The 27,188-nt window shown below is 46.9% G+C and overlaps 2 protein-coding genes across 6 annotated transcripts in view; one reads left to right on the forward strand and one right to left on the reverse strand.

Annotated features, from left to right (window-relative positions):
• Positions 1-4,735, forward strand: part of CSNK1G2 (casein kinase 1 gamma 2) — a 93,346-nt gene extending 88,611 nt beyond the window's left edge. For all 4 annotated transcript variants that reach the window (XM_054013488.1, XM_054013489.1, XM_054013490.1 and 1 more), the window contains 2 exons: positions 498-604; positions 1,588-4,735. In XM_054013488.1, the coding sequence (XP_053869463.1) occupies positions 498-604; positions 1,588-1,642 (162 nt within the window). In that variant the 3' untranslated portion in view covers positions 1,643-4,735. The remainder of the gene's footprint in view (positions 1-497; positions 605-1,587) is intronic.
• Positions 4,736-6,304: 1,569 nt separating this feature from the next.
• Positions 6,305-27,188, reverse strand: part of BTBD2 (BTB domain containing 2) — a 38,641-nt gene continuing 17,757 nt past the window's right edge. For both annotated transcript variants that reach the window (XM_054013368.1, XM_054013367.1), the window contains 6 exons: positions 24,592-24,697; positions 23,594-23,791; positions 20,105-20,297; positions 17,791-17,878; positions 11,036-11,182; positions 6,305-9,375 (listed from right to left, as the gene is read on the reverse strand). In XM_054013368.1, the coding sequence (XP_053869343.1) occupies positions 9,214-9,375; positions 11,036-11,182; positions 17,791-17,878; positions 20,105-20,297; positions 23,594-23,791; positions 24,592-24,697 (894 nt within the window). In that variant the 3' untranslated portion in view covers positions 6,305-9,213. The remainder of the gene's footprint in view (positions 9,376-11,035; positions 11,183-17,790; positions 17,879-20,104; positions 20,298-23,593; positions 23,792-24,591; positions 24,698-27,188) is intronic.

Genomic DNA, 27,188 nt, shown 5'->3' on the forward strand with positions numbered 1-27,188 from the left:
GGCAACCCCTGCCGAATAGCCTTCTGGAAAACCCTTCCTCTGCTGCGAGGAGACAGGAGGGCGGTACTCTCCGCAAGCGATGCGAGCTCGCCCAATGGCTGGGAGGCTCTAGCTAGTCTAGTGCCTATGGCACTCGTTGCCAACTTGCCCCGGGGCAGGTATGAGTCAGCAATGCTGCCACTCCAGGCAAAGCAGTCCCGGGTACTGGCATTTCCCTCCCCCGACCGCTGGTACCTGTAGGTCGCCTCCCAGGCCGGGTACTTGGAAGGAAACTTGGCTCTCTTACATTGTGGCAGTTTCTCTAAGGGGCTGCTGCTTCGACCTGCCCCCTGTGCTATAGAACGCGTCCTGTGGGGAAGGCAGGATCGGGCACTGTCGGTGTGTACCCGTTTCCCTACTCTGGGCAGGGATTCAGTGTCCGATGGAACAGGGCCAATGAACAGCCTCTGTATTGCTTGAACACATCCAGTCTCTGACTGTCCAACTTTTCCTCCCAGGTGATGAGTTCCACCAACGGAGAACTGAACACGGACGACCCAACCGCGGGACATTCGAATGCCCCGATCACGGCGCCCGCCGAGGTGGAGGTAGCGGATGATACAAAGTAAGCACCTGACTGCGCATTTGGTTTGCTTTATTTGTTTTGGGCGGGATTGGCAGCTGCTGCAGTGGTCGTGCTGGATGGGTTGTTGGGGTTTATTTGCTGCTGTCTTTGGCTGCAGCGCTGGTATCCTTCTCCCCTGTGTGGAGAATAGAGGGGACGGAGTTCTAATGACTCTACAGGGGATTCCGTACCGAGGCTGTTCTCTCTAGCTCCCAGCCTGCTCTCCCGAATGTCACCACAGGTCTCCCAAGAGCCAGGACTGGTCTATTTTGGAACTGCAGGGGATGCTGTACTGAGGGTGCTGGCCAGAGACAGACCCTGGGGTTCTAGGTCCTAGGAACGCAGCCTTTGCTGCCACACAGGTTCTCCCCTAAATCCCAGCCTGGACGCTGCAGCCACGGGCGGGATCGTTGGCTCACGCGCTGACCAGCATTCCATCTTCATCTGCCAGAGCGCTTGTCAGTTTCCTAAGGGTGGTGATCTCATTAGTGCCCCCTAACTCCTGTGAAACATACCGTGCCCACCCCCAGCGTCTTGAGGTCTGGGCTTTTCGTTGACCAGGGAACGAAAGAGAGATGGGACCCAAACCCACTTCTTGCTGGTCTGGGGGGCTTGCCAGATGGGTTCAGACTCATTGTCCATCTCGTCCAATAGCCCCTCTCTGATAGTGGCCGGCACCAGCTGTTTTGGAGGGAAGGTGTAAGAATCCCCCAGCAGCAGATGTGGGAGAATCTGCCCCCCACACAGGTCACCTCCTGGTCGCTAATAGAGATCGGCTTAAGCCCCGAGGCAGGAGGTTCAAGAACACACCCTCCCCACCCCCAAAAAACCCATCTGTTATCATGAACTGCGATGATTCCAGATAGTCTCATTCCCCCTTGAAATGTCCAATCCCTTCTGGAATCAGGAGGAACCTGCGGTTGGCCTTCAAGAGGCCAAGTGCAGGTCTGGGGGCATGACAGCCTGTCTGCCTTTCTCCGCAGGTGCTGCTGTTTCTTCAAGAGGAGGAAGAGAAAAACCATCCAGCGCCACAAGTGATCTGCCAGGGACATCACGGATCAGTTTGTGCCGTATCGCCTCCAACTCTGGCTACGGATGGGTCTAGATTCCTGATCAGATCTGCAAGGCCTTCCTGCCCTCTGATTTTGATGGGGGTGGGGGAAGAGCCGTCATGACTTCACCGCCCCACACCACGTGTGTGGATGGGGAGGGGGGGAGGGAAGTTCCCAAACTGCTTTACTTTTCCTCCACTACCACCACATCCACCCAGTGATCGTTTACTCAAACCAAGTCAGACTTTGCCGACGTTCCCACGCCCGTCTGTCGTGCAGTCCACAGAGAGCATTAAGCTATTTAAAAAAGGAAACCAACCAACCAAACCCACAACGTGAATTTCTTTTGATTCTATTAACTAGTTTGAAAACGGGGATCAACTCTACAGACTCGAAAAACGTTGCTGGCGTAGAAGAAGCCGAAGATAATTTCAAGAGCGGTGGGCTATGGAGAATTTTTTTTTCCCTGTCGCTTCTTTATCTCCGAAGTTAATTTAAGTCTCCGTGCAGAGTGCTGAGTTGTCAGTCTTTGACCTTCCTCTTTTTAGTGTTACGAAATTCTGCTTTTCTTTTAAAGATTGTGTTTTCCCTGTGAGCTCCCCCCTCCCCCATTTGGTTAAAATTCTTTCCTTGTGGGGGCGATCAGTCGCTATGTTAGCCGAGTCTCTGGTACGGTGACGCGTGGAGGAGGGACTCGTTGACACTTTCGTTTTACGATGCACTTTTGCTAGCAATACAAGCGATGTTTGGTCTTGAAATTAACAGTTAATTACTAAACTGGGGAAAGCAGGTGGGGGGGAGGGGAGGGGAGCTGAATTTAGGGTCTCAGGAATGGTTGGGAGCTTATCGGAACCCTGAAGCCACGCCCTTGGCCATTTGAAATGGGCAACCTACCTTGGGGGCACCTGGCCAAGACCAAAGGGAAACTTGATGTTGAAGAGGAAGGTAGAAAAAGGATGTCTTAATGGTCCCTGCAATGAGCCGTGGGGTGGGGATTGTTTCCTGGCGCCCAGGACAGCCTAGGACATTTTTATTGAGCACGGGATAGCTGAGTCCTGCTTATTCTCCTGGCATGAGAGTTCAGTGTCCTCATTTTATGTGAAGTTGCTTAACTGGACTCTTTTTTTTAAAAAGACTTTCCTGGTGTCCAGGCCCACAGCCCCGTGAAACTCCCCCTAGCTGATATTCTGATCAGCAGGGACCTCCCAGGAGGACCAAGGGCCTTCTAAATGAACCAAAACCAAGTCAGTGCAGTAAGGAAGCAGTGTGCATGTTCCCTGGGGGGAGGAGGGGAGGCCAGCCGGGGAGGAATGGTTAAAACTCCTTGGGGTTCTATGTCCCCCCTGAAAGGGGCAGCGTGGAGTGAATCAGAGTTGGAGCTTGCTGGGAAGTACCAGCCCTCACGAGGATAGACCTAGCTCGGCCGTTCTCTCTGTCCACTGACTCTCCTTTCTGGAGGATACCGAGGGGGAAGGGCTGGAGGGGACCTTATGAAGGTTGAAACCTGCCTGCTTCCCAGTCCCATCACCGGGCTGGAGCCCTAGGCTTGGCCCACTCGGCTCATCCAACAATCAGAGGCCCGTGTGCTTACTCCATAGCTGATCACATGTGGCAGTTCCTAGTTGTGGATTTTTTTTTAAACTATACCCCACCCCCACCCCCACACACAGACACAACCACAAGGGGCACAACAGCCAACCTTAATTCAGTGTAAAACGACTGAGAATGTGTGTCTGGTTGTGCGTCTTTACCACGACAACACAATTTGACTTGGGGTTGGTGGTTTGTTTTTTTACAGGGCGGGCGGGGAAGTAGCATGTGGGTTTTTTTTATTTTCCGTGTAATTATGACACTTGTAATGTTTGAACTGGAGGAGCTGGAAGCTGCTCTGAGGTTGTGCAGGAGGAGGAAGTTTGTGTCTGAGACCCTCCAAGCCTTTGTCTGAAATAAACACTGCCATGCTTTGCTGGCGCAAAGGGGGAGCGTGTGGGAGGTCCTCAAACGCCACTTGGGCTAGGTACGTCCTGCTTAACCCTTCTACAGAGGCCCATGGAACGGGGCCCTGTGATGATTCACCGGCCAGCCGGGCCAACTCCTCAACTGTGGCCTCCATCCTGTTGCTGCAGCAGGTGGGCTGCTGGGGGTAGGAAGAGAGGGCTGCAGGGGCGGTGGCTAGGGCCCACAGGCAGGGGCAGCCTAGCCCAGGCCTCTCCCATTCCTGCTGGAATACAGCAGCTTTGTCACTCTTCAAACCAAATTCCTTTCATTTAAATCAGACCTGAATGGTTAAAAACAGGCTGAAGCTAGTTCAAGTGGCCTCCTCCTTCCCTAGCATCCGCCCTAAGCTGGAAGGTCGTGTCCCTTTAAAGAGCCTGGGGACTCTGCCTCAGACGCTGCCTCATATTCTTCTGGTCTGCGGTTTGACTTCAACAGCAGTGCCTCTGTCAGGCTCCAGAGAACCAAGGGGGTGGGCGAGCTAGGCAAGGAGCGCACAGCCAGCTGCTAGAGAGCGCTTGGTTCTTGACAACTCAACGAATTCCACCAAATCAGGCCCTTTGTAGGGTATTTAGTTATGTGCAATGTTTGACCTTGTTTCCCAAACAATGCAAGTGAAACCGCCTTAAATCTTCACTGGAACTGTACGTCCAGTCCCCGAAGGTGTAAAATAAAAGTATGTATGTGAGTGGGTGCAGGTGAGTATTTGGACTGCTGTTTGCCATGTGTCTTTTCAGACAAACCTACGGCAGGCTTACAAGGAACTAAACACAAGGGAAAGAGGCCAGGGCGTTTGCTGAACTCTGTCTGCGGCCTCTCTTCCTGGCCGAGGGAGCGGGCGGGCGCTAGGGCTGCCTGAGCTGGAGGGGGCAGCAGGACACTAGGAGACTGACTTACTCACATTAGGGAGAGTCCGTACTTGTGTTGCTCCAGAGCAGAAGGGTGGCTGTTCCAGTGCGAATTTAGTTATGGCTTTAAATAAAAGTGTACAGACCTGGTATTTACATTTCTCTGATGCTTCCTGGAAGCCATAGAATTTAGGGGCTTTTTTTTTAAAAAAAAAATAAAAATAAAAAAAATCCAACCCCCCCCCCGTTTCCCTCCGGATTTATTGTGGGGTGGTGCTGTGGGAAGGGGATGGCTTGTGGCACCATTAACAACTTGCGACAGCGCTTAACAAACCACCCCGAGCTCTGTTTTTGTGCATCGAGCTGGAGCCAGCCAGGCCCCTGCGTGACAGACAGAGCAGAGAACGTGGAACTTGAAGGGGTAAGTATGAGTTGAGAGCACATCCTGCTAGGAGCCAGTGTGGTTGGGGGGGACCTCAAGAGAGTGGGGTGAGCACCTGGTGCTGAGTTGTCCTTTGACAAGAACTCCTCATTCTCCATGTGAAGCAATGGCAAAGTCCCAGGGGTTGGGAATGAGTGAAAGAGCAGAACCGGAGCTGGTTGCTTGCCTAGAAGATGGAGTCCACAGGCTGATAAGGCACCTGGTTCACAGCGTCCCTGCTACCCAGGAACAAGGGCATTTTACATCGCTACTGTGGGGGAGCTTTACTATAGCATAAGGAATACATGCTCTAGCCCAGGGGTCTCAAATGACCATGAGGGACACAGGAGGACTAGTACATTGGCCTGAGGGCTGCATTACTGACACCCACCCCTTCCATGAGGCCCTGCCCTTGCCCCCATTCCAACCCCTTCCCTGAAAGCCCCACCCCAACTCTGCCCCCTCCCTGCCCCCAGGGGGTGCAGGGGTACAGCAAGGGGATCAGGGCAGTGGGTTGGGGTGGAGTTGTTTGGGGAGCAGGATCTGGCCCGGCCCATATGGCAGGGGTTGGGATGCAGGAGGGGTGCGGTTGGGGTGCAGGGTATGGCAGGGGGCTCGGCTGCAGGAAGGGTTTGGGGGGGCAGGACAGACTCCCTGCCTGCCTTGCCCCTGCAAGAGGCTGGAACGGGGGGCTGTGTTTCTGTTGCTTCAGGCAGCGCCCCCAGCAGCTCCCATTGGCCGCGGTTCCCCGTTCCTGGCCACTGGGAGCTGCTGGGGGCGCTGCCTGAAGCAACAGCCACACACAGCCCCTCTGCCCCCCCTTCCCCACGTTCCAGCCTCTTCCCGGAGCGGAGCAGGGCAGGCAGGGAGCCTGCCCTGCTCCCGGTACACGTCCGGCCAGAGCCGCTCTGGTCAACACTGGGAGAGGGCGGGGGGCTCGTGAATGCAGCCCACGTGTTTGCAACCCCCTGCTCTAGCCCATGCATGAGGTGGGGATACGCTGGCTTTAAGCAAAGGCTACGGTGTTCCAGTCACCAGGGCTGCTGCTCTCGCACCTCCTCGCAGCAGGTGTAATTCCTTGAGTTCCACTTATGTAACTGCCTTCAATAGAAACAGGCACCAGCAGACCACCACCTCCCTGCATTAACTTCTGTCTTTCACTGAACACTTTTCTCTACGAGGGAGAATCTCCCGGGGAACAAAGGAAGATATACTTGTACACTGCTTCAAAAGGTCAAACTTTTACAGCAATTTAGAGCACCCAGGGAAGACAAATTAAGGATCCTGCCACTATCAGATACCTCAGTCCTCTTCCCACACTGGTTGAAGACAGGTGCTGTTTTGCCATCTGCTCCCTTCCAATCATGAAACTTTGTATTAAAGACAACCTCAATGTCTTTATTGATTTCCTATTTACAAATCACAACGCTGGCAAAAAGCAGAGTGTGAACACTGAATGAGCATTTGATACATTCATTAATATAGCACTAGAGTCTAGCCGTTGCCAGCTCGGTTTGAGGTGACATGATACACTAGAAACTTCATACTTTTGGAGACGGGCATGTTCCACAATGAATTACATTCATACTATCTACAAAAGCCAGAATTGCCTCAAACCACAAAGCTGTAAGAACAAAAATTGCTCAGATGTCATCCAGCGTTTAAGTTTTCTTTTAAAAACATTTTTCAGCAGGACCCTCAAAGCGACCTGCCCGGTGGCTTGAAAGCAAGATTGGAGGGAGGGCGTCTGACAGTAGCAGTATTAAAAACAGAAGCCTTGAAAGGGAAAAGCCACCAGGCAGGTTTACACCCCAACCTCATCTATGTTACAAGATCTTGAGCCTAAATGACTTGCGTATCCTGCTATTTTCATGGTCCAATAATTTCTGCTATTACCACTTATATACAGCAGTGCTCAGGGAGTGCTATATTCACAGCAAAGCGTTTACACAGAAGGTAACAAACGGGCAAGGAAGCCCCAACCCTGATGCAGGCATTCCCACAACCTTTGACAAGAGGAGGTGAAAAAGGGGAGCGCAGAAGCAGGCAGGTCAGCTATGTACATTCGAACAGAAGGCAATTTCCCTCTTAGAGGAAGGAGCATCTCCAGTCTGTTCATCCATTTCAGAATATAGTTGCATTGCACAGAATCAGGTTCAATCACGTGAGTAGTGGACCCATCATTTTTCGTACTGGCCGTATTTTAAAAACTGCCCACCCTGAAGCAGGCTTACAAAATACATCTCACAATGTCTTCCTAAAGAACATAACACACTGACAACAGTATCTAACATCTACACTGATTATTTCTAGGTGACGTTGGTTCCTGATAGTTTATTTTTGCCATCTTGTTGGTGGACAGTTAAGACAGCCACAGAACCTAGACCCGGGTTCTCTGGCAGCCCAGGGGGAGGGGGAGGAGGAGGTGTCAGAATGGGATACTATTTCCCAACTGGTAACAGGCATCAAATCATCCACTCCAGTAGAGGATGACCAGCATGTAATGCTTGGATCAGGGACTGCTATCGCAAATTTAACAAGGGGAGCCCTGCAGTGGAGGGAGGGAGAGAGAGAAGCTTTTTAATGAATCCCAACTTATCAAAGACAACACCATCATGCACTAATTCCACACAAACACCTCTGAATGGTTTGGCCATCTCGGCTTACAAAGGTAGCCTTTATTTCAAATACCTTCCTCCTCCACAGACTGCCGGGAAGTAAAAATCCCTTTAGTCTTTGCTAGTCAGGGCGAGGGTGGGACCATTCAGGCAGTTACAAAACCAAGTGTCACAGCTACTTCCCATCAAAGCAACAGGTCATGCTTAGCTGAAATCACATCTGGTTATGGTGAAAGGCAACCAGTTTTGAACAGAGATTTTGGGGGGGTGAGGGGGGGGCAGCTTTTTTGCCATTAAACCACCCCATTGAAGTCTGGTGCTAAAGCTTTGTTTAAGTCAACCGGAAGTCTCCAGTAAGAGCATCATTCTGAGACTCTGTCCAAACACCCAGTGAACAGGCTCTAGCTGTGAGGGGCCAGAGAAATGTACGTGGACAAGCAGAAACTCTTCAGTGTTTTTTTCTATTGTTTCATAAATCCCGCTCCATCGGCCAATTATTAAAGAAGTGACACGAACACCAAACCCCTTCCTCTTTTGCATCAGGGCAGCAGAGCTCTGATCCAATACAAACGGTCAGTGATGCAAAGAAAACAAGACAGTAGAGTCATGGTGCGACTTGCCTGAAGACAGCAGCAATCTACTTTACACTGGAGCCAAGTGAGGCACATTGTCAGGTAGAAGCAACCAAGGTCAACTGCTACCTCGAAGTTGAAGGGATTCAGTTAGTGTGGCAGCTCCCAGTATGGATTCCCTGCTGCTAAACACTGCTCAGGGGATATTTTTTAGTTCCCCCATTTGTTTAAACAGGATACAGAACAAGTTGCAAAAAGCACCCCCAGGACAGAGCAGGGCAGCCTGCATGTAGGTAGCAAAGGTGCTCTGCCAAGTGCTGATCTACTGGTCCTCTCCACCTACATACAGGATCATCTAGCCACAAGGGGTCTTCGGTGGGTTGCACTAACTGTCCAACTTAAAGGATTGTCTCAAATTAGCAAAAAACGCCGGTCGGTCTCTGCAGAGGTGCTGTCCTGGAGCTGGGAGTCCATTCTGAGGTCTCCCACAATATGTAGTGCTGAAATAGGAAAACCTCCGTGAACACCAGTTTCCTTCATTTTCTCAAAACAGCGACGGTATGTACAGCCTGGCAATATGGCAGGCACGTTCTCGTGAAACCTCTCAGAGAAACCTCCCCATTTTGGCAGTACTGCGGAATCAGCCTGGCAACCCCTCTCCTCCCAATCCCAAGTAGGGCCCAGGAAGAAGAAAGTCAACATGACCCTCAATATGAATTTTCTTTCTGCAGGATTGTCACCTAGAGGAGAATTTAACCACAATCAGAGCCACTTGTTTCCATGCTTCCAACTGATGTAAAAGCATCTACATTCATTACAATAAAAGAAACCATGAAAGTAGACAGGGTTATCAGTAAAATGAAGAGTCACTAGCCACAGGCAACCTACAAATGACACCAGTAAACCAGTTAGTCTGTATGTGGCGGTGGTAGCAGCAGCATCACTAGCACAAGGCAAAACATGAGCTTTACAATTATTTTACTGAGACCTTTGGCTAGCGTGGCTCCCACTGGCATGGTCTAACTCAGCCAGAGATTTCGTTTCGAAGGGCATGGGAGAGAGGGACAAATGTTCACCCAGCACAGCTGATTCCAACAGCTGCACTATGTATAGAAGATAATCTCTGGGATCTGTCCATCCTCCACAGAAGTGCCGTTGTTATTCCCAGCCGCGTAACAGAACGTAAAGCAGGTTTTGGCTCCTGTTGTTGGGGATTCATGGATCACTTTGCGCAGTCCTTTGGTTCCATAGTGAGAATCTGGACCCTGCATTAGTAACAGAAAACAGGGGCAGGCTAGTTAGTAAGATTGGGAATACAGCCAGACCAGAGCGCAACCAGGCTGCTTACATCAGCTCAGTCACATTGCTAGGTTACAAACTCAGGGTCTGATCTTGCTAGGTGACGAGCATCCCTACAGCTCTGCGAAGTGCTCAGGAACAGAGGACGTTCAGCAACTAAATCTCCAGTATTTTAATAGACCAACAGCAAGCAGCTATTTTCTGCAGTCCAAGGTTTTTATGCTGACTTGCTTTGAAGATGTTTTTCCTTTTCAAAGGGGAAGGCTCAAAAAAAAGGCCACGCACAGACCTCCAGCGCTAATTCGCCCTCACTGGGCAGCTGCTGTTACTCATTTTATTCATTACATCTTTGCTACCAACCCCACCCCCTTTCTCTCCCTGCCTTCCAGCAACTCCACTCTCCTTCCTGTAACCATATTCAACCCTTCCTACATCTTCCATTCCCTCCCGCTACGTGAAGGCTTGTCACTTCTTCCTGTACCTCCCCTCTGCCACAGGCTTCCTGTAGTGAAGAAAACACTGTCCAGTTGAAAAGAACTCAGAATTAGGTAGACAAAATATAACCATTTAATGGAATTTTGGTCAGAACTAGGCTGCTAATAGGCTAAGTCTTGCAAAAAGTTCCAAGTGCTGTAAGACAAATGCTCCCGACCCTGGTATTCTCATCTCCAAGAGCCATGCTGCCCACTAGCAGTATTCAGACACTGGTCAAATGTCCACACTATTAAATCATTTCATGCAATACCTGATTTTCCATCACCCATCCAACTACTGACCCATTATGGCCACGCTTAATTGGTCTCATCTGAAACCCGTGGCTAGATTTACATTTCTACCTTCCCACAGGGAATTGGGGCACTGTTCTAGTTTAAGACCAGAGACAAGTTTTAGAGGCTTTCCCATGTGTTCTGTCAGTATGGACGCGCACGCAAAGAGGATTCTCAGATTGAAAACTAGCTGCACGTAAGTATTCCTAGCACTACGACAATAAAGGCTTTGCATACAACTGTATTCCAACACCACCATGAAGCCCCACTAGGCTAGGGGCTGTGCAGACACGTAGGAAGAGCGTCCTGCCTTGAAGAGTTTACAAACTGAATAGAAAGACCAAGGGTGAAAGTAGCGACAGGAAGATTTTTAACGAAGTCTTTCATAGGAATGGGGCCTTCATTCTACCTTAGATCTTATTTCAAAAACTGCTTCTATGTTTGAACTCTAGTCTATACAGGGCCATTGTTGCATGGTTTAACCCATCTAACTACGTATCAGTTCTTGATAGCTATGTACCGATGCTGCTTCCTTCACGTAGAAAGGGCATAACTATAAATAGATTCACAAAACCAAAACTATCTACACTGGCCAGAAAGACACAATTTCAGCACTAATGCAGCCAGCACCATTAGCTAGCCTGGCAAACATTTACTAAACAAAACTAACTCTGAATGTTACCAATATGCAAGTGGCACGTCAGGGGTTAAGGAGCTAAACAATAAATGCAAAATTTCAATGAACAGCAAGAGACCCTGGAGGTCTAAAAACAGGATCAATGTTACTTCCCACGAGACCAGCAAAGCCATGAATTCTCCCTGCCAGCCACATGCCGGAGCTAGAACCCCGTTACAGTACCTTTAGTGTCGCACACGCTGTATAGCTGACGTTGGGTAAAATCTCAACAGGCTCTTTAAACATGACCCGGAAAGTGCTGGAGGATCCATCGCAGCTGAACCCCGTGTCATTCTGACCCAGTACTGTATTGCTGTCTGTGTGGATGATCTGGAAGATAGATTAGAAAAGTAAAAATCTGTGTAATTAGCTTCTTTAAAAAAAGATGGAATTGGCATTTAATTAAGTTATTTCCTCTCCGAGTTGTACGTTAGGACCATTAGCGAAGATCTTCATTATCTGGACTGGTGGAGAGAGATAAGGTAGCTTTACACAGGCTTCTTTGGTACAGAAGTTAGCTGCCTTACGTCTGCTGACTCCACCACTCAGACTTTTTAGAAAAATACAACTAAACTGAAATGCAAACGCATCAACACAAGTCAGTACAGGGAGACAACAGACAAAAGATTCCGAAGATGAGGAGCCCTAATGCCTGTCATACTCCGAGATTTAAGGGGCCTTTGTTAAGAGTCAAATTCATTGTTATAAAATTAGAGTGAAGTCGTAGACGGGGACAAACAGTACGTTACGAGACTGAATATGCCTCACAAAGAGAAAAGAACTGTTTAATCAGAACAAAATGGGGGGCATTGGGACTAGGCGATTTAGTGAGGTCTGAGACTCCACAGTGCTAGGTAGCCTGCACTGGTTTCCAGTTATTTCTGGGTCCAATTTAAATACGGATATGGATTGACACAGTCTCACAGATTTGGATCCCAGCAATCTTTGAGACCGTCTCTCCCTTTACACTGCACTTGATAGTTGATTTCAGCTGGGATATTCTTGCTGAGGTCTCTAGTGCTGAGCTGGGGGGGACCGAGGACAGTGTTCTCAGGAAGGGACCCTTCAAAGCAAATGCTGGTCAGATGGAGCTTATGTACTTCCTGCCCTTTGGCAATGGAACTGGACATCCATTTCTTTACACCTGCTCTTTTGATTGCTATCGTTAGAGTCGAAGTGCTTTGAAGCTGAGGTCCCATCCCCAGAGGATAAGCAGTGTTCAGCTTTCCTGAGCCAAGTATTAATGTGTTGTTCCAACTCACTTCTTCCAAATGGATCCTAGAGCACTTCGCACAGTGATTGCACTGAAAGAACAGACTCGGTCCTGAGCCAACTGTCTACTGGCACTGTTTTGGAACAACGCCAGGGCTGATGGTGGTAAAACCGTAGGTAACGCTGCTCATTCTGAACAAGTGCCCATCAATGCCTTATTGCCACCTCACCCCACCCTCCCATTGTTTGGCTTATGCCACATTTTAAGAGAATCTTTAACGCCAAAGGCCTGGTCCCCACTAAGTCCCCACTTCGGACTAAGGTACGCAAATTCAGCTACGTTAATAACGTAGCTGAATTCGAAGTACCTTAGTCTGAACTTACCGTGGGTCCAGACGCGGCACGGAGGCTCCCCCGTCGATGCCGCGTACTCCTCTCGGTGAGCTGGAGTACCGGCGTCGACGGCGAGCACTTCCGGGATCGATCCCAGAACATAGATTGCCTGCCACCGGACCCTCCGGTAAGTGAAGACGTACCCTTAGCGTTAGTCTCTTAACTGGTATTTCATCTCGCTGCCAGTGAAACACAGGTTGATTGTTGCCTGGATGTGGGGGTATCGATCAACAATCGCGTTTAAAAAACCATCATGTAAAGTGTTGGTGGAAGATAGGAAGGAGTTCAAACGAGCAAAGGCAAATGTATTCCATTGGTTACTATGGCTACATATGGGATGTAAATATGTACTAAAAGCTAATGTGCTCACCTAATGCTTGAGTTAGCTTGCTGGTCTCCTCCCTTCCTGCTAGATAGCTTGCTGTCACCCAGCGCTCGCCACCCAGTTTGTCACCATTGACTATCCTTGCTTGAGAAGGCCAGACCCAAGCACAGCAGAAATGGGCCGGTCCAGCTGTACCTGTACAAAACTAACGATTACAAACCTTCCGCGAGCGTTGGGCTTCGACAGGTGACGCGCGTGTCCATCCCACTCTTGGCGTGAGTGCGCCCCACGCACACTCGTCAGCAATTTTTCCCTCAGTGGTACCCGTTGGGGCAGCTCAAGGGCCCTCTGCTGCTGCACACCACTGGGTGCTGGCTGTAAGGGCCCAGCCATGCCTAAGGCCCCCTCAGTTCCTTCTTGCTGGACAACCCCAAGGCAAAGGCGTAGGAGGGCAGGAATGGACATGTTCAACACATCTTGAACAGTTACAAACGGTTCATAACCGTTGTTTCTTCTTTGCGCGATTGCACAAGTGCATTCCACTCTTGGCCACACTCAGGCCATAAAGTAGGAGGAGGGACCAGAGTTCATGTACACGGACTGGAGTACAACTTGTCCAAATTTAGCACAGTCTCTGGAGTACCAAGTGATGGCACGCTGGTGTGCAAAGGTGTAAACTGAAGACCAGGTTGCCACCCTACAAATGGCCAGGATAGGGACTTGTGCAAGGAACACCGCAGAGGCCGCTTGAGATACTCTGGGGCTCAAGAGGGAAATGCCTGCCACGTCGTTAACACACACGAAGGCAGGAAATTATGCAAGATGAAATTCTTTGCAAGGAGACCTTGAGACTCTTCATTCTGTCTATTATGGCCATGAACAGCTGGGCTGACAAATGAAGCTCTGTAGACCTGTCTATGTAGACTTGTCGAAGTTGATCAGCAGACCTAGAGCTTCGAAAGTTGATTGGATGAGATGTACACTGGACAGTACCTGAGCCTGGATCGGCCTCTGACTAGCCAGTTGCCCAGATCAGAGCAGTCCTGTACTCCTAGCCTCAGCGGGAAAGCAGTTACCACAGACATACATTTTGTGAAAACCCAGGGAGCTGCTGACAGGCCAAAAGGAAGCACCGTGAACTGGTAATGAGACGACTTTGTTACAAACCCAAAGAATTTTGTGACCTTGATAAATTGTCACGTGAAAGTAAGCGTCTTTTCAATCGAGGGCAGTATACCAGGATCCAGGGAGGGATAATGGAAACCTGAGTGACCATCCCACAGTATTCTTGCCAGCAAGTTAAAGAAGTATGTGCTGGCTGAATGGGTTATAAGGTGGATAGAAAGCTGGCTAGATCGTCGGGCTCAATGGGTAGTGATCAATGGCTCCATGTCTAGTTGGCAGCCGGTATCAAGCAGAGTGCCCCAAGGGTCAGTCCTGGGGCTGGTTTTACTAAATATCTTCATTAATGATCTGGAGAATGGCGTGGATTGCACTCTCAGCAAGTTTGCAGATGACACTAAACTGGGAGGAGTGGTAGATACGCTGGAGGGTAGGAATGTACTAGAGGACTGGGCCAAACGAAACCTGATGAGGTTCAACAGGGACAAGTGCAGACTCCTGCACTTAGGACGGAAGAATCCCATTCACTGCTACAGGCTGGGGACCAAGTGGCTAGAAAGCAGTTCTGCAGAAAAGGACCTGGGGATTACAGTGGACGAGAAGCTGGATAGGAGTCAACAGTGTGCCCTTGTTGCCAAGAAGGCTAACGGCATTTTGGGCTGTATAAGTAGGGGCATTGCCAGCAGATCGAGGGACATGATCATTCCCCTATATTCGACATTGGTGAGGCCTCATCTGCAGTACTGTGTCCAGTTTTGGGCCCCACACTACAAGAAGTATGTGGAAAAATTGGAAAGAGTCCAGCAGAGGGCAACAAAAATGATTAGGGGGCTGGAGCACATGAGTTATGAGGAGAGGCTGAGGGAACTGGGATTGTTTAGTCTGCAGAAGAGAAGAATGAGGGGGGATTTGATAGCTGCTTTCAATTACCTGAAAGGGGGTTCCAAAGAGGATGGATCTAGACTGTTCTCAGTGGTACCAGATGACAGAACAAGGAGTAATGGTCTCAAGTTGCAGTGGGGAAGGTTTAGGTTGGATATTAGGAGGGTGGTGAAGCACTGGAATGGGTTACCTAGGGAGGTGGTGGAATCTCCTTCCTTAGAGGTTTTTAAGGTCAGGCTTGAGAAAGCCCTGGCTGGGATGATTTAGTTGGGGTTGGTCCTGCTTTGAGCAGGGGGTGGGACTAGATGACCTCCTGAGGTCCCTTCCAACCCTGATATTCTATGAGTCTATGCTCAACTTTCTTTTTGAGAGATCTGTTGAGCTGGTGCAGGTCCAAAATAGATCTGAGACCTCTCTGCTTTCAGATTAGAACCACTTTCCTCTGGGATACTGGGGAGCCTCCTTTATGGCTCCTACCTAAAGGACAGGCTGAACCTGCTGGAGGAATGAGGAGGAGAGTGGCTCCTGACGAGGGGTGAGGAGGGAGCGGCAGAAACACTGAAGTGTATATCCCACTTCCATAGATCTTAATACCCAGCAGGCTGAAGTAATCCAGAACCAAGCACTGATGAAGTGGGAAATCCGTTTGCAAATACAGGGAAAATGGAATCTGGCGTGACAGCCTCGAGCATCCCATCAAAATAGCTGTTTAGCACCCACTAGGCGTCTAGATGGAGCAGAGGCAGACGGAAGGGGTGGTCTATGTCTATAACCCTTGCTCTTCTTTCTCTGCAGGTCCTTCCGAGAAGCAGAAGCAGAGTAACACTGAGTCTGTTATAGGTGAAAGTGCTTTTTGGATGGGGCTGGTGCATACAGCCCCAAAGACTGTAAAGTAGACCTAGAGTCCTTCAAGCCATGGGGCTTAGAGTCAGTTTTCTCTGAAAACAGCAAAGCCACTTCAAAGGGCAGGTCTTGTAAAGTCTATTGGACTCTTGTGAAAGCCCTGAGCACTGCAAATGTCAATGAGGTGGTGTGAGGATTCTTTAACCTCCTCCACCAGGATCTCCAGGATTAAGGCCACCCTCTTTCACAGCTCTTGATTCACCTTGTCAGTCATTGGGGCAGGTGAATGTCCCCTGAGCAGACTGCCTCATCAGGAGAAGATGAAGAGGCCAGCCCAGCTCCTTCATTAGCTGTCCAGCATGGTCCTTGTGAAGTGCCTCTTGCTGCTTGCTACTGGGCTCAGGAACAGGCCGTGGCTGACGAGTAGACTCCTCACCTCTCTCCCACGACACAGAGCATGAATGCCTCATATGACCTTCGAAACCAGGGGGAACCCCACAGGTTTCAAAAAGGCCACTGAACAGGGGGTTGGTGCCAGAGACTCCCTGGCCACACACTTGATGGTACTCCCGCTGAAGGTTCCCTAGCGGGTAGCAGTGTCTTGGTGGAGAGTAGTGAAACTGGTTCCAACACTGAAAACAAAGGAGCCAATTTCTCTTATCCCTCTGCTGACCAAGGGGGAGCTGCTCCCAACAGTGCCCAAGACCAATGCCGAGTCAACGGAGCACCTTCACGAGCAAAACCTTTAGCCTGGCTTCTGTCTTTCCTCATCCGAGGCTTAAAGTCTTTCCAGATCTGGCAACAATCCTGAATATGAGCTTCCTCGAAACATTGTGGGCAGCTTGAGTGTCGGTTGCTCACTGGCCTCAGGCTCCGCAAGAGAGACAGAGCTTGAAGCCCAGGGCCCAAGGCATCCCTCAGTCCCAAATAACTTGAAAAAACCCAACTGGGGCCTGAGGAAAACACATAGTACTTACTTAATGGTGTAGATAGTGTAACACTATGAACCAGTCGGAGAACACTTCAACCTTCCTGATCACTCTATTACAGACCTCAGAGTCACAATTCTCCAACAACAAAAAAAAACTTCAAAAACAGACTCCGAGAAACTGAAGAACCGGAATTCATTTGCAAACTTGACACCATTAAATTAGGCTTGAATAAAGCCTGGGAGTGGATGGGTCATTACACAAAGTAAAACCTATTTCCCCATGCTAATTTTCCCCTACTGTTACTCACACCTTCTTGTCAACTGTTGGAAATGGGCCATCCTGATTATCACTACAAAAGGTTTTTTTTCCCCCCCCTCCTGCTGAGAATAGCCCACCTTAACTGATTACTCTCTTTATAGTTAGTATGGCAACACCCATTTTTTCCATGGGTGGGGTGGGGTGTATGTGTGTTTCTACTGTATTTTCCACTACATACATGCATCCGATGAAGTGGGTTTTAGCCCACGAAAGCTTATGCTCAAATAAACTTGTTAGTCTCCACGGTGCCACGAGTACTCCTCGTTCTTTTTGCGGATACAGACTAACACGGCTACCGCTCTGAAACCTGTCACTATGAATCTAGGAAAATGTCCACAATTAATTTACAATGAACACACAGAACATTTGCTAAGGCCAGCCAAGCAATTCCAAGGACAATCCCGAGTGGTAAGGAGGAACTGAGAGGGCTCAGGGGCGGGTGGGCCCTGTATACACCACGCAGTAGCGTACAAGTTGCCACAACAAGTATTACTTGAGGGAAGAACTTCCTGACAACTGCACGCAAGGGCGTGTGCACATCAGGAGTGGAATGACGCGCAATCACTCGAAGGACTAGTCTGTGTTTCCCTAACCCTAACATTCACCTGAATTGTCTCAATGCGGTCAGATTATACATTTTTATGAGCACTCAACTCCCAACATGGCAGCACTGAGATACCACAGCGATGGATGCAATTTATAGCAGAACAGGAACAGGAGTATGAAAGTAGCTATTCCTCCTAATCCCAGCGTGTCCCTTTACTCACCCTGCTCAGCTAATCAGTATTTCTATAAAACATGACGGCGCCTTTTTATAAAAAGGAGTTAACTGTAGAGTTGAAAGCCTGCAAGGTATATATGGCAGCAAAAAAAGGGCATGTTTAGCACAGTAAAAAGAGGAAGTTTAATACCTGTATATTTACTTGGTAGTCTGTGGGGCCATGTATTGATCCATACAGTCCAAACCCAACTACAAATATCCTTTTGTTTACTGAGAACCTGCAAGATTTAAAGAGACGTTAACAGGGAAGAGTGAGCACAACAATGGCGAGCTGATCTGCTAAAGTACGGAGGATGCATAGTGACCTTAGCTCAGAGGCTGTTTTCAGGTCTAAGACTTGGTGAATTATGTCCTGTGCTGTTCAATAAGGTCTTAGATCCTTGAGAGTTAATGATTTGCACGAAAGGAAAATAGAATTTTGCATTCGGCATCCCTAAAACCACCATAAGCAATTCATGCTGCACGATTAACACGCGGATTGACCCCACACAGGACAGGATTCGCTGGCTATGTACATTGTCACATGTGAGCTTTCATTAAAAGCAATGAACTCTCTAGCCCATAGGACTGCAAAGACAGCCTCCAAGATGTGAACCGAGTCGAAGCTGATGCAGTGGTCTGCCGGAATCTGGAGAGGTTCAAAATAAAGCCAAGAGGGATGAACTGCTCCTACTCACCTCAATGAGATTAAGACTGAAGCCAAATAAGAATACTTTAAATGTCAACATTAAATATTTTGCACCTCATCACTGAAGCAGAATCATTAAGTTAATGTACTTGTGCATAATTGCTCGGTGTATTTGCAGCGAGAAGCTAGCGGCTGTCAAGATTGCCTGGATAAAGAACAAGGACTTTGACAACTCCCACACCCCACCTTATTCAAAAGCTACTTTCACCCCCCCACCCCATGCCCACAAGACAGGGAGGAAAAGGAAATACATCCTCCTTCCCATTGCCAAAACACTAGATTGCTTTTCACTCCTCCCTGGATACCAAAATTAGATACCCCATTTTCAACACCACAACCTCCTCACCCCCTCAGACAACAGCTGCAATGTTAACGTGTGTTTGGAAAGCACCTCCAGGGCGCATTCAAAGTTGATCTGCCAGCCGTGTGAAATATTTCATATCAAAACTGCACAACAGCCTGGCTCAACATGCACCTTGAAGCTGATGCTGTCAAACAGTTTCACTTAAAATAAGTTAGACAACTTTAACTCAAAGACAGATAGGTGTCAAGAGGTTTCTTGATGTTAGATCTTTGCTCTAAAAGTTTCCTGCTGTAATAGCCTCTCTAGCACAAGGTTTTACCCTGCTTTCATGATGGGGAAATTAAACATAGTCCCTATAGTCACTGCAAGTCAGCAGCAAATATGGGAATAGCCCAGCTCTGCTAGACTCCCAGTGCCTTGCTCTAACCACTAGGCCACAAGGCTTGCAATCAGTAAGGGGAGCCTTTAATTGAGACAGCCTTCACTTCACTGTGCCCATTAAAATGACCTTGCATGAATCTATAGAATGATTAAAGGATTAGAAAACCTACCTTACAGTGATTGAGTCTATTTAGCTTAACAAAGAGACGGTTAAGGAGTGACTTGATTAGTGTCCATCAGTATCTACAGGGTGAACAAATATTTAATAATGGGCTCTTCAGTCTAGCAGAGAAAGGTCTAAATCCAGTGGATGGAAGTTCAAGCTAGACAAATACAGACTAGCAATAAGGTATACATTTATAACAGTAAGAAATTAACCACTGAAACAATTTAGCAAGGGTTGTGATAGATTCTCCATCAGACCAGATGTGGCTCTAAGAGAGATGCTCTCATTCTGGGGCAGTTCTCTGTCCTGTGCTATGCAGCAGGTTGGACTAGGTGATCACAATGGCCCCGGCATCTACAGCGAGTTAGATCTACAAAAAATACCTTGATGTTAGTAGAAAAGCTGGTGCATATCTTAGAGTAGCAGGGAACTGGCACGGATTTAACAGAGCACTGGTGAATCAACACCAAAGACAAGCCATGATTTGGCCATAAGGCTGCAGGAAACAATTAGACAAGGGTCTGATACTTACTCTATCAAGAAGAATGTCTGGGTGCATTTAAGGTGTGTCTACACTAGAAAGTAGAGCCGATTTAAGCTACACGGGTGTAATTAAAGCAACAATCTCTCCCCACCACCCAACGTGGGCATAGTTTTTATACAAAGCATAAACGAGCTTATACAGATATAGCTTATTCTGGTTTGGGAAGCAAATTATGTTATACCAGTATAGGGCACCTTAACTAGCATAACTGCATGCATGCTAGGGCTTATACCAATAAAGAAAGCCACACCCTGTCCAACTGTTAAACTGGTAGAACATTTTAGTGCAGGCCAGGCCTAAGCCTGCTCAAAGCTCAATAGAACAGTAACAGACGAGCAGCAGAATTCACAGTAGAGCTGACCTGATCCTGTCGCTAGTCCCACTGTACCCCCAGCGGCTCTCCACCTGCTGGAAACGGTTGATGCTGCACTCCTTCCCTCTCAGGCAGCAGCGTGGTCTGTCAATGAATTCCACTCGGGGTTTTGGATTGACCGTGAAGTGGAGAAACAGGCTAACCACTTCCCGGTCAGTCAGAATTCCTGACTGGGCAGGCCCTGCAAAGGAGCAGACAGAAAGCAATGCTGTCAACACTTTAAAAAAAAAAAAAAAAAAAAAAAGGCAAAAATTGCTGCAAGTTTTACAATGGAAGGCAAATTTATGCTGAGAATACGAGTAGGTGATTCCTACATAATGTACACAAGGAATGCCACACATACTTAAATTCCCTCAGGAAAGTAAGCCAGCTTCATTGAGAACACAGTACACTTGGCCGCTTTCTACCTGCACATCAATATGTTGAGACTCTACACATCAGCAGCTGGTCTGGCATGTATTATAAATGCACACTTCCATACAGCCAACATGCTGTTGTTTATTCCATTGGCCTGGGTTCTACCAGAAACACTTAAGAATATCAAGGGCATGCAGCGAATTTCCCAACCCTACCCCTTTGAGATATCTGTGTTTATATTTTATGTGACAGTTACAAAATCTACACTCATTTAGTTGATTACCACTGCTGTGAAGACCCTGTGTGGGATGATGTAATGGGATAAATACAGCAGGAAGAGTTGTAGATATTAAAAAGATGCTGTCAATGTGAAAGGTAGCCCATTTTAACTGTTGAGATGGACATGGTTTCAGATAATACCACCTACACCTGTGTACTCCCTGCCATTCTGGGGGATTTTGTTCCCACTTTTAAAAAACAAAAAACACACCACATTTCTATTCCTCTTGCAGTATGCATCTCTCATACAGACAAAGAAAACTGACTATAGTTAAATAGTAACAGTACACAGAAAACTAAAAACCAAAAAATTCCTTTTATCTTTCTGTACAGTCATCTTAGGCATTCCTTCTAAAGGGACACTGAACTCAATCAATTTCCAAAAGACGTTTAATTGAATGGTTCTAGTGGAGCCAAAGCACTCTTTAAATAGTATGTCCTGACTAATTGCTTGCAGAAGTAGCTTTTCTGGTCCTGTGTTTCAAAGAAACTTCTGTGTGTGAGTGAGAAAGAGATAACACACAACAATGAAGTGGATCACACACAAAGTTGCTGTCAAATGCACAAACAAAAAATCTCCACCTCTTTTCCAGTTAGTCATCCTAAGTGTTGTTTGTAACTATGATTGGTTACATTCAGTGACTTTTAAATTAACTGTGCCCCTTTAAATAGTCTTGAAAGTCAGGTGTAAGATGGCACATGACTGCAAGAGACAAGGATGAAATAGAATGTAAAGAAATATGTATTGTTAACATTTAAATGGCTTTACAGACACCTTGATCAGCAAAACATTACTGCAAGCAGATCATGTCTAAACATACCCAGTGTTGCCACAATTCCTGGTTCTGGAATGTTTCAAATTCCTTGCTCTAAGGGAATAGGGGTGTGGCAGACCTGCTAGCCAGCCAAGATGCATTTATGTTGATCTCCACTTTCTATACTAAATTATAAGCTCGTTTTGTTGAAACTAACAGCTTCCAAAATCCTCTCATCTAGGCTACCAGTTCCATTTTCCTACCTCCATTGTGGTTGACACAGACGCAAGAGGCATTGCTCTGACAATGTTAGTTTAGAGGACAAAAGTGCAGCAAATCCATTCATCCTTATTGAAGGAGGGGCGAGAGAGTATAAATTGCTAGGATATTTTAAAGACTGGAATGGACACTGGAAGAACATTTGCTATACGTAATCTCAAAGCAAGATAGTAACAGTGATTTCCCTGCTACTGGAGAGGCCACAACTCAAACAAGCAGTCATAACAGACCACAGAACAGAGGTTCTGGCTTTCCCTAGAGTCAAACTTCTCACCCTGGAACACCGAAAACCCATGCAAGCCTCCTACATAACTGAACTTGTCATCCATAAAGTCTGAAGGGGAAGAAAAATCCAGCATCTTCCAGACGGAAAAGACCGAACAGGCAGAAATTGTTGGCTTTTACTGATGAGAATTTTGACCCTGTCAAGAAGAAACATGCTTTCTTTAGTCAACCAGATGCTACATCAGATTTGGAATTGATACAACAATCCTGTACCCAACTAAGCAGTGGTTCAAACATGAGGAACAAACTGCACATTGTGACCATGGATATCAACGTCAAGGGGGAGGAAAGCCATTAAATATGTACAGCAGACGAACAGGATTGAGCCACCCAGTGAGAATGGACTGAATCTCTGACCAACAGAAGGGTTAGCATGTCAGACAACGGCCAAGTCAGTTCTGAGACAGACAGCATGGCAGTTACTGCTGATTTTTAGTATAGCCATCTCTTTAAATATACATTCCACACTTTTTTGGTTATCGTGGCTGTCATTATTATCAACTTGATTTTTCACTTATTTTGCAGAGGTCAAAATTCATTATCAAGTAATGGAAACCACCCCCCTCCTTAGAACTGACCTATCAAAAAAAAAAAAAAAAAAAAAAAAAAAAGGTTGTGTTTGTGCACCCTTCTGCTTCTTTATAATGTAGAAAGGTGATCTCTAGATGTTTCTAAATGGCTTTCTTCTGCGCCCCCCCCCCCCTTTTTTTTTTTTTTTTTAAAACACACTAGAAATGTCAAGTTGACTTTACTCTCTGGAGGACTGGAGAACCTCAGATAAGAAATCACAAGAGACAAGTGGGCAAGTGAGAAAGGAAGACGTTTTTAGTCAGATAGCTTAAACCAAGGGAACATCTTTTTCACTTGCACTCCTGATGGAGGCTTAAGGAAAGTGTTATTTGTGAAATAACTAACACCTCTCTCTCTTCAACTGCGGGCTGAGAAAGCTTCCATTCTAGACATCTACTCTGGAGAGTCCATTAGCAAAACAGGGATGCCAACACTAGATATTCCTGATCCTTCTATGGTTAAAAGGAAGCAGAAAAGCGATTCTTGTGTTTCTTTATGATGAAAGCCTGAACGGCTTACAACTCCTCCTCCCTTTGTAGGTCACATTTCGGAATAGGATACGCCACCATTACCACCACAGTTCAATACTAAATGTTAGCACTTTTTGCAGTCTACTCTTTCAAGGGAACAGGAAAAGTATATTCCTATTCAGATATCATGTTATTTCCTTTTCCATATAGTCAGTAGTAAAACACACAGATAATATGCAAAGACAACAGGACTTAACTTTTAGAAAGCTACTGTTCTTAGGTTCTTCATGGGATGTTTAAAACTGAATTACTGATAAGCTGTGTGATGTACCTGTAGCTTTTGATGTCCAACAACAAATATCTAACAAGTATTTTGAGCAGTTTAGGATAGTCTATGAAAATCCTTTTTTTGTAAATATACTTGATCCTCTAAGATTCGGAAGTGGAGACCAGGTCTCCCAGAAGCGCCTTGATTCAGTTACCTGCTGCAAACTCCTCAATAGTCATCAATGGGAAGCGAATAAGAGAAAGCGCTTTGCCCAGTACTTTCCGCTTGTTCTCTGGAATCACCTGAAGTTGCTGCCGCTGACATTCTGCCTCCGACCAGCGAACCACTGCATTAAACAAACGAACCTCCCGAATCCCCAAGGTATCCCGCTCCAGCACCGCAACCAGGGTGTCTGTAAGGCAGGACAGCAACAACTTTAGGCACTGACCCATATGTCCTGATTTTTAAGTGGCCAAAGTTCCCAATGCAGAATCCCAAGGTGAGGAAAGGAGTCGGAATTCAGAACTGCAGGACTGCTCCTAAGCGCTGTATGCCCACAACCTGATGAGTAATTCCACAAGTAGGCACGTCACTGCAACAGCAAGCAGTGCCTACAGAGTGGATACATTTACTGGTGTGCAGTTTGTTAGTCTCTAAGGTGCCACAAGTACTCCTGTTCTTTTTAAGGAATTTCTGGTTACCTACAAGTCAAACTTGAACAGAAACAGGATAAGAGCCAAAAAGTTTGTATTATCCATGCCTTAATTTGACTGTTTACCCCACTGGCAATAGAAAGTGAATATTTTGACTTAAGTTCCATTTATGAAACGTGCAGACTACAGTGTCTCTGGACATAAAAATATTTAACACCTGAATCTTGTTTCAAGTCAAAACACTGCCAACTCCTCCCACAGAGGGTATGTTAAACCCACCAGCCAACAGCAACAGAAAGGACAGACTTTGTATCATGCCCCAGAGATCAAAGTGTCACAGCACCAAGGGACATGAATGCCAGTGTCTAGTTCTAAGAGTTCTGCTGAGAATCCCCTGCCCCTATATGATTAAGCCCAGGGACTGTCAGTCCCAGCCCTTGAGAAGCTGGCCCTAGACAGCTAGGGCCAAAACCACAAGGACAAATTGCCAAGTAAAGAAACTTTTGTTACAAGCTTGACTTTTAGATTACACGAGTCTGCAGAAAGGAAAAAAGCTTACCTAAATCAATGTCTGTGAACCCCTCAGCATTGATGGCATCTGATGTGTTCTTGTCTATGTTCTCTAGGCACAGGCTGGCCAGCTGGGGTTCATCAAAGAGTCTTGCCTAACAACGAAGCATCCATCATTAATGCAAAGAAGAAGTTGTTTTCAGTTCCTTATTTGCAGCCAATATAACGATCAAGGATATTTTAAAGCATCTTTTTCCAATTATTGGATTTACCACTAGTTTGCAAGCCAAATGAATTCATGACATAGACAACATAGCTTAGCCTTTCACAGCTAGTTAAGGAAGAGTAACAATACACATACTTGAAGAAAACTTGGCTCCAATTTAGCTGAATACATCTTCACTCAAAAGTTACCTCAAGTTAGAAAGACTGAAGAGTCCTGTTAACTATCACCATGTTAACTATAACTTTGCAGGCAGCAGAGACAGGTACAAGTCAGGTTCAACATGTCAGCTGATAGTGGGGTAAACTCTACTGGGTTAACTTTATTTAAAAAAAAAAAATCAAACTAAATGTAAGAAAGCCCTTTATAGAAGGGCTTCCTTTGTCTGAGAGCAAGTGTAATTGAGAGTGCTACCTCAGAAGAGGGGGACGGTAGTGCCTGAGTAAATTGGGCCAATCTACATTAAAGAAATTTGCACTGTACAACTTCACCAATGTCATTACATCGAGTGAAAATGCCATAATATAGACACAGCACATTGATGCAAAGTGAAACCAGTAACATACTGAAGCAACCTGCACTCGTGCAAGTTCTGCTTTGTGCCAGTGCACTTTGTCTACATGAGGGTTTGCAGAGTTTGTAAATAGATCGATTTACTTACAGTAAGGAAATTCACAATGGTGTAAGTGGACTAAGTCCGGTCATACAAGAGTCCTCAGAGTGGTTCTATGCCAAGCATAAGTGGCACCAAGGTCGCCAGATTGAATGCCAAGGACCCAGCACCAGAGCGGTTCTGTGTCCAGCATGCGTAGCACCAACGTCCTGAATCCATCTGGTACCACCTCCTCTATGCCTAGCATAACTATCAAGGTCCTTGGAGCCATTCAGAACACGTGGGAATATGCAGTGGTCACCCTGAAGAATACATCCTATCCTCCATGCTTTCTCTTTTCTATTTAGATTAAGCTCTTCAGAGCACGGATCTTACTAAATACGTAAAGTACCTAGCACAATTGTGCTACAACGTGCCGGGGACTCCATGCACTACCATAATACAAATAATGGATAAAAAGGTGTTTTGACTTAGGAGCTTAGACAAGGTTGCATTCAAGGAGCTGCTGGTTCTCTAGGTGCCTCCTGCCTCGGACTTGCACAAGGCTTTCTGAGCCAGAACTTAGTAACACCAGCTTCAAATGCTGAGACCTCAAGCACATTAGAGAACTGAAATATGGCAGAATTCCCCGCTTTAATAGTGACTCAGCAAATTCAGTGGTGAAGCAACCCAGCTAAGCACACTGGAAGGCCTGCATGCCAGCACTTTCAATGGATGCGGACAAGTCCTGGCCATCTTAGGCTTTGACACGCTCTAGGTCGCTTCATATCAGACTTACAGGAGTCTTGTTGTTTGGAAGCATGCTCTGCATTTCTTCATTGCTCAGTGACATTTGCAAGCACATCTGGCACCAGCACATCATGGTCAACTATGAAGCCATCAACAGATGGCTCAGCTACACTGACAGTGTTTTCAAGCCCCTGTTGATCTGGTCATCTCATCCAACCCCGCAATGATCTCCAACAGAATCTGACCAGGAGTGTCACGGATGCAAATCATAGTTGCCTGAGGATGAATGGGGCTCCAGGACCAGAGAATTATTTGCAACCTGTCTTGTAGGAGACATACCTTTGCAAATCTAAAGTCTAGAACTTTCATTTCAAAACTATTTGTGCTGCAGTAAAAATGGACTTTTGAGGTTGATTTCCAGGCTCAAGGACTGGACCTGGCCTTGGAGCCAGGAATCTCTTATCGGCCAGTCATTGAGATACAGCTCCACATAAATACGTCTGTTTTTTGCAGAAAGGCTGCCAGTACTGACAGACATTTTAAGAGCCTGGGGGGCCATGGAAAGTGAATGGAAAGTACAGAGACTAGTGATTATTGTCTTCCACACACAATGGAAGATGTTTCTGATCACCTAGGTGGATCACAAGATAGGAAAGGTGCTTTAAGTCAAGAGCCAGGAACCAATCTTGTGGAAATGGAAAAAGGAATATGAAAAGCCAATGTGTCCATCTGAAACTTCAGTAACCCATGTATTGCTGAGACAGTGGACACTTGGGTATCCAATATCTTTTGTCGTCTGAGACTTTAATACAAGCAGAATCCCTTCCTCCTGTACTGCAGAGGGACATCTATGGCTGCAAATCAAGAAATTACTGTGGGACAAAGTTTTATCCTGCCCTGGCAATCTCTGAAGTCATCCAGTGGGGAGCCAGATGTGGACGACACAAAATCATTGCATGAAGACTACCATGAGAGGTCTTCTGTTTGTAATCTCTTCCTTCTCCCATTCTCTTAAGGCGGCTTTCCCACTGTATATGTGACCAGTAAGAGACCTGCACAGAACAGCAGTCAGACATGCCCT

Source organism: Malaclemys terrapin, chromosome 24 (genome assembly GCF_027887155.1).
Source record: "Malaclemys terrapin pileata isolate rMalTer1 chromosome 24, rMalTer1.hap1, whole genome shotgun sequence".
NCBI classification, from domain to species: domain Eukaryota; kingdom Metazoa; phylum Chordata; order Testudines; family Emydidae; genus Malaclemys; species Malaclemys terrapin.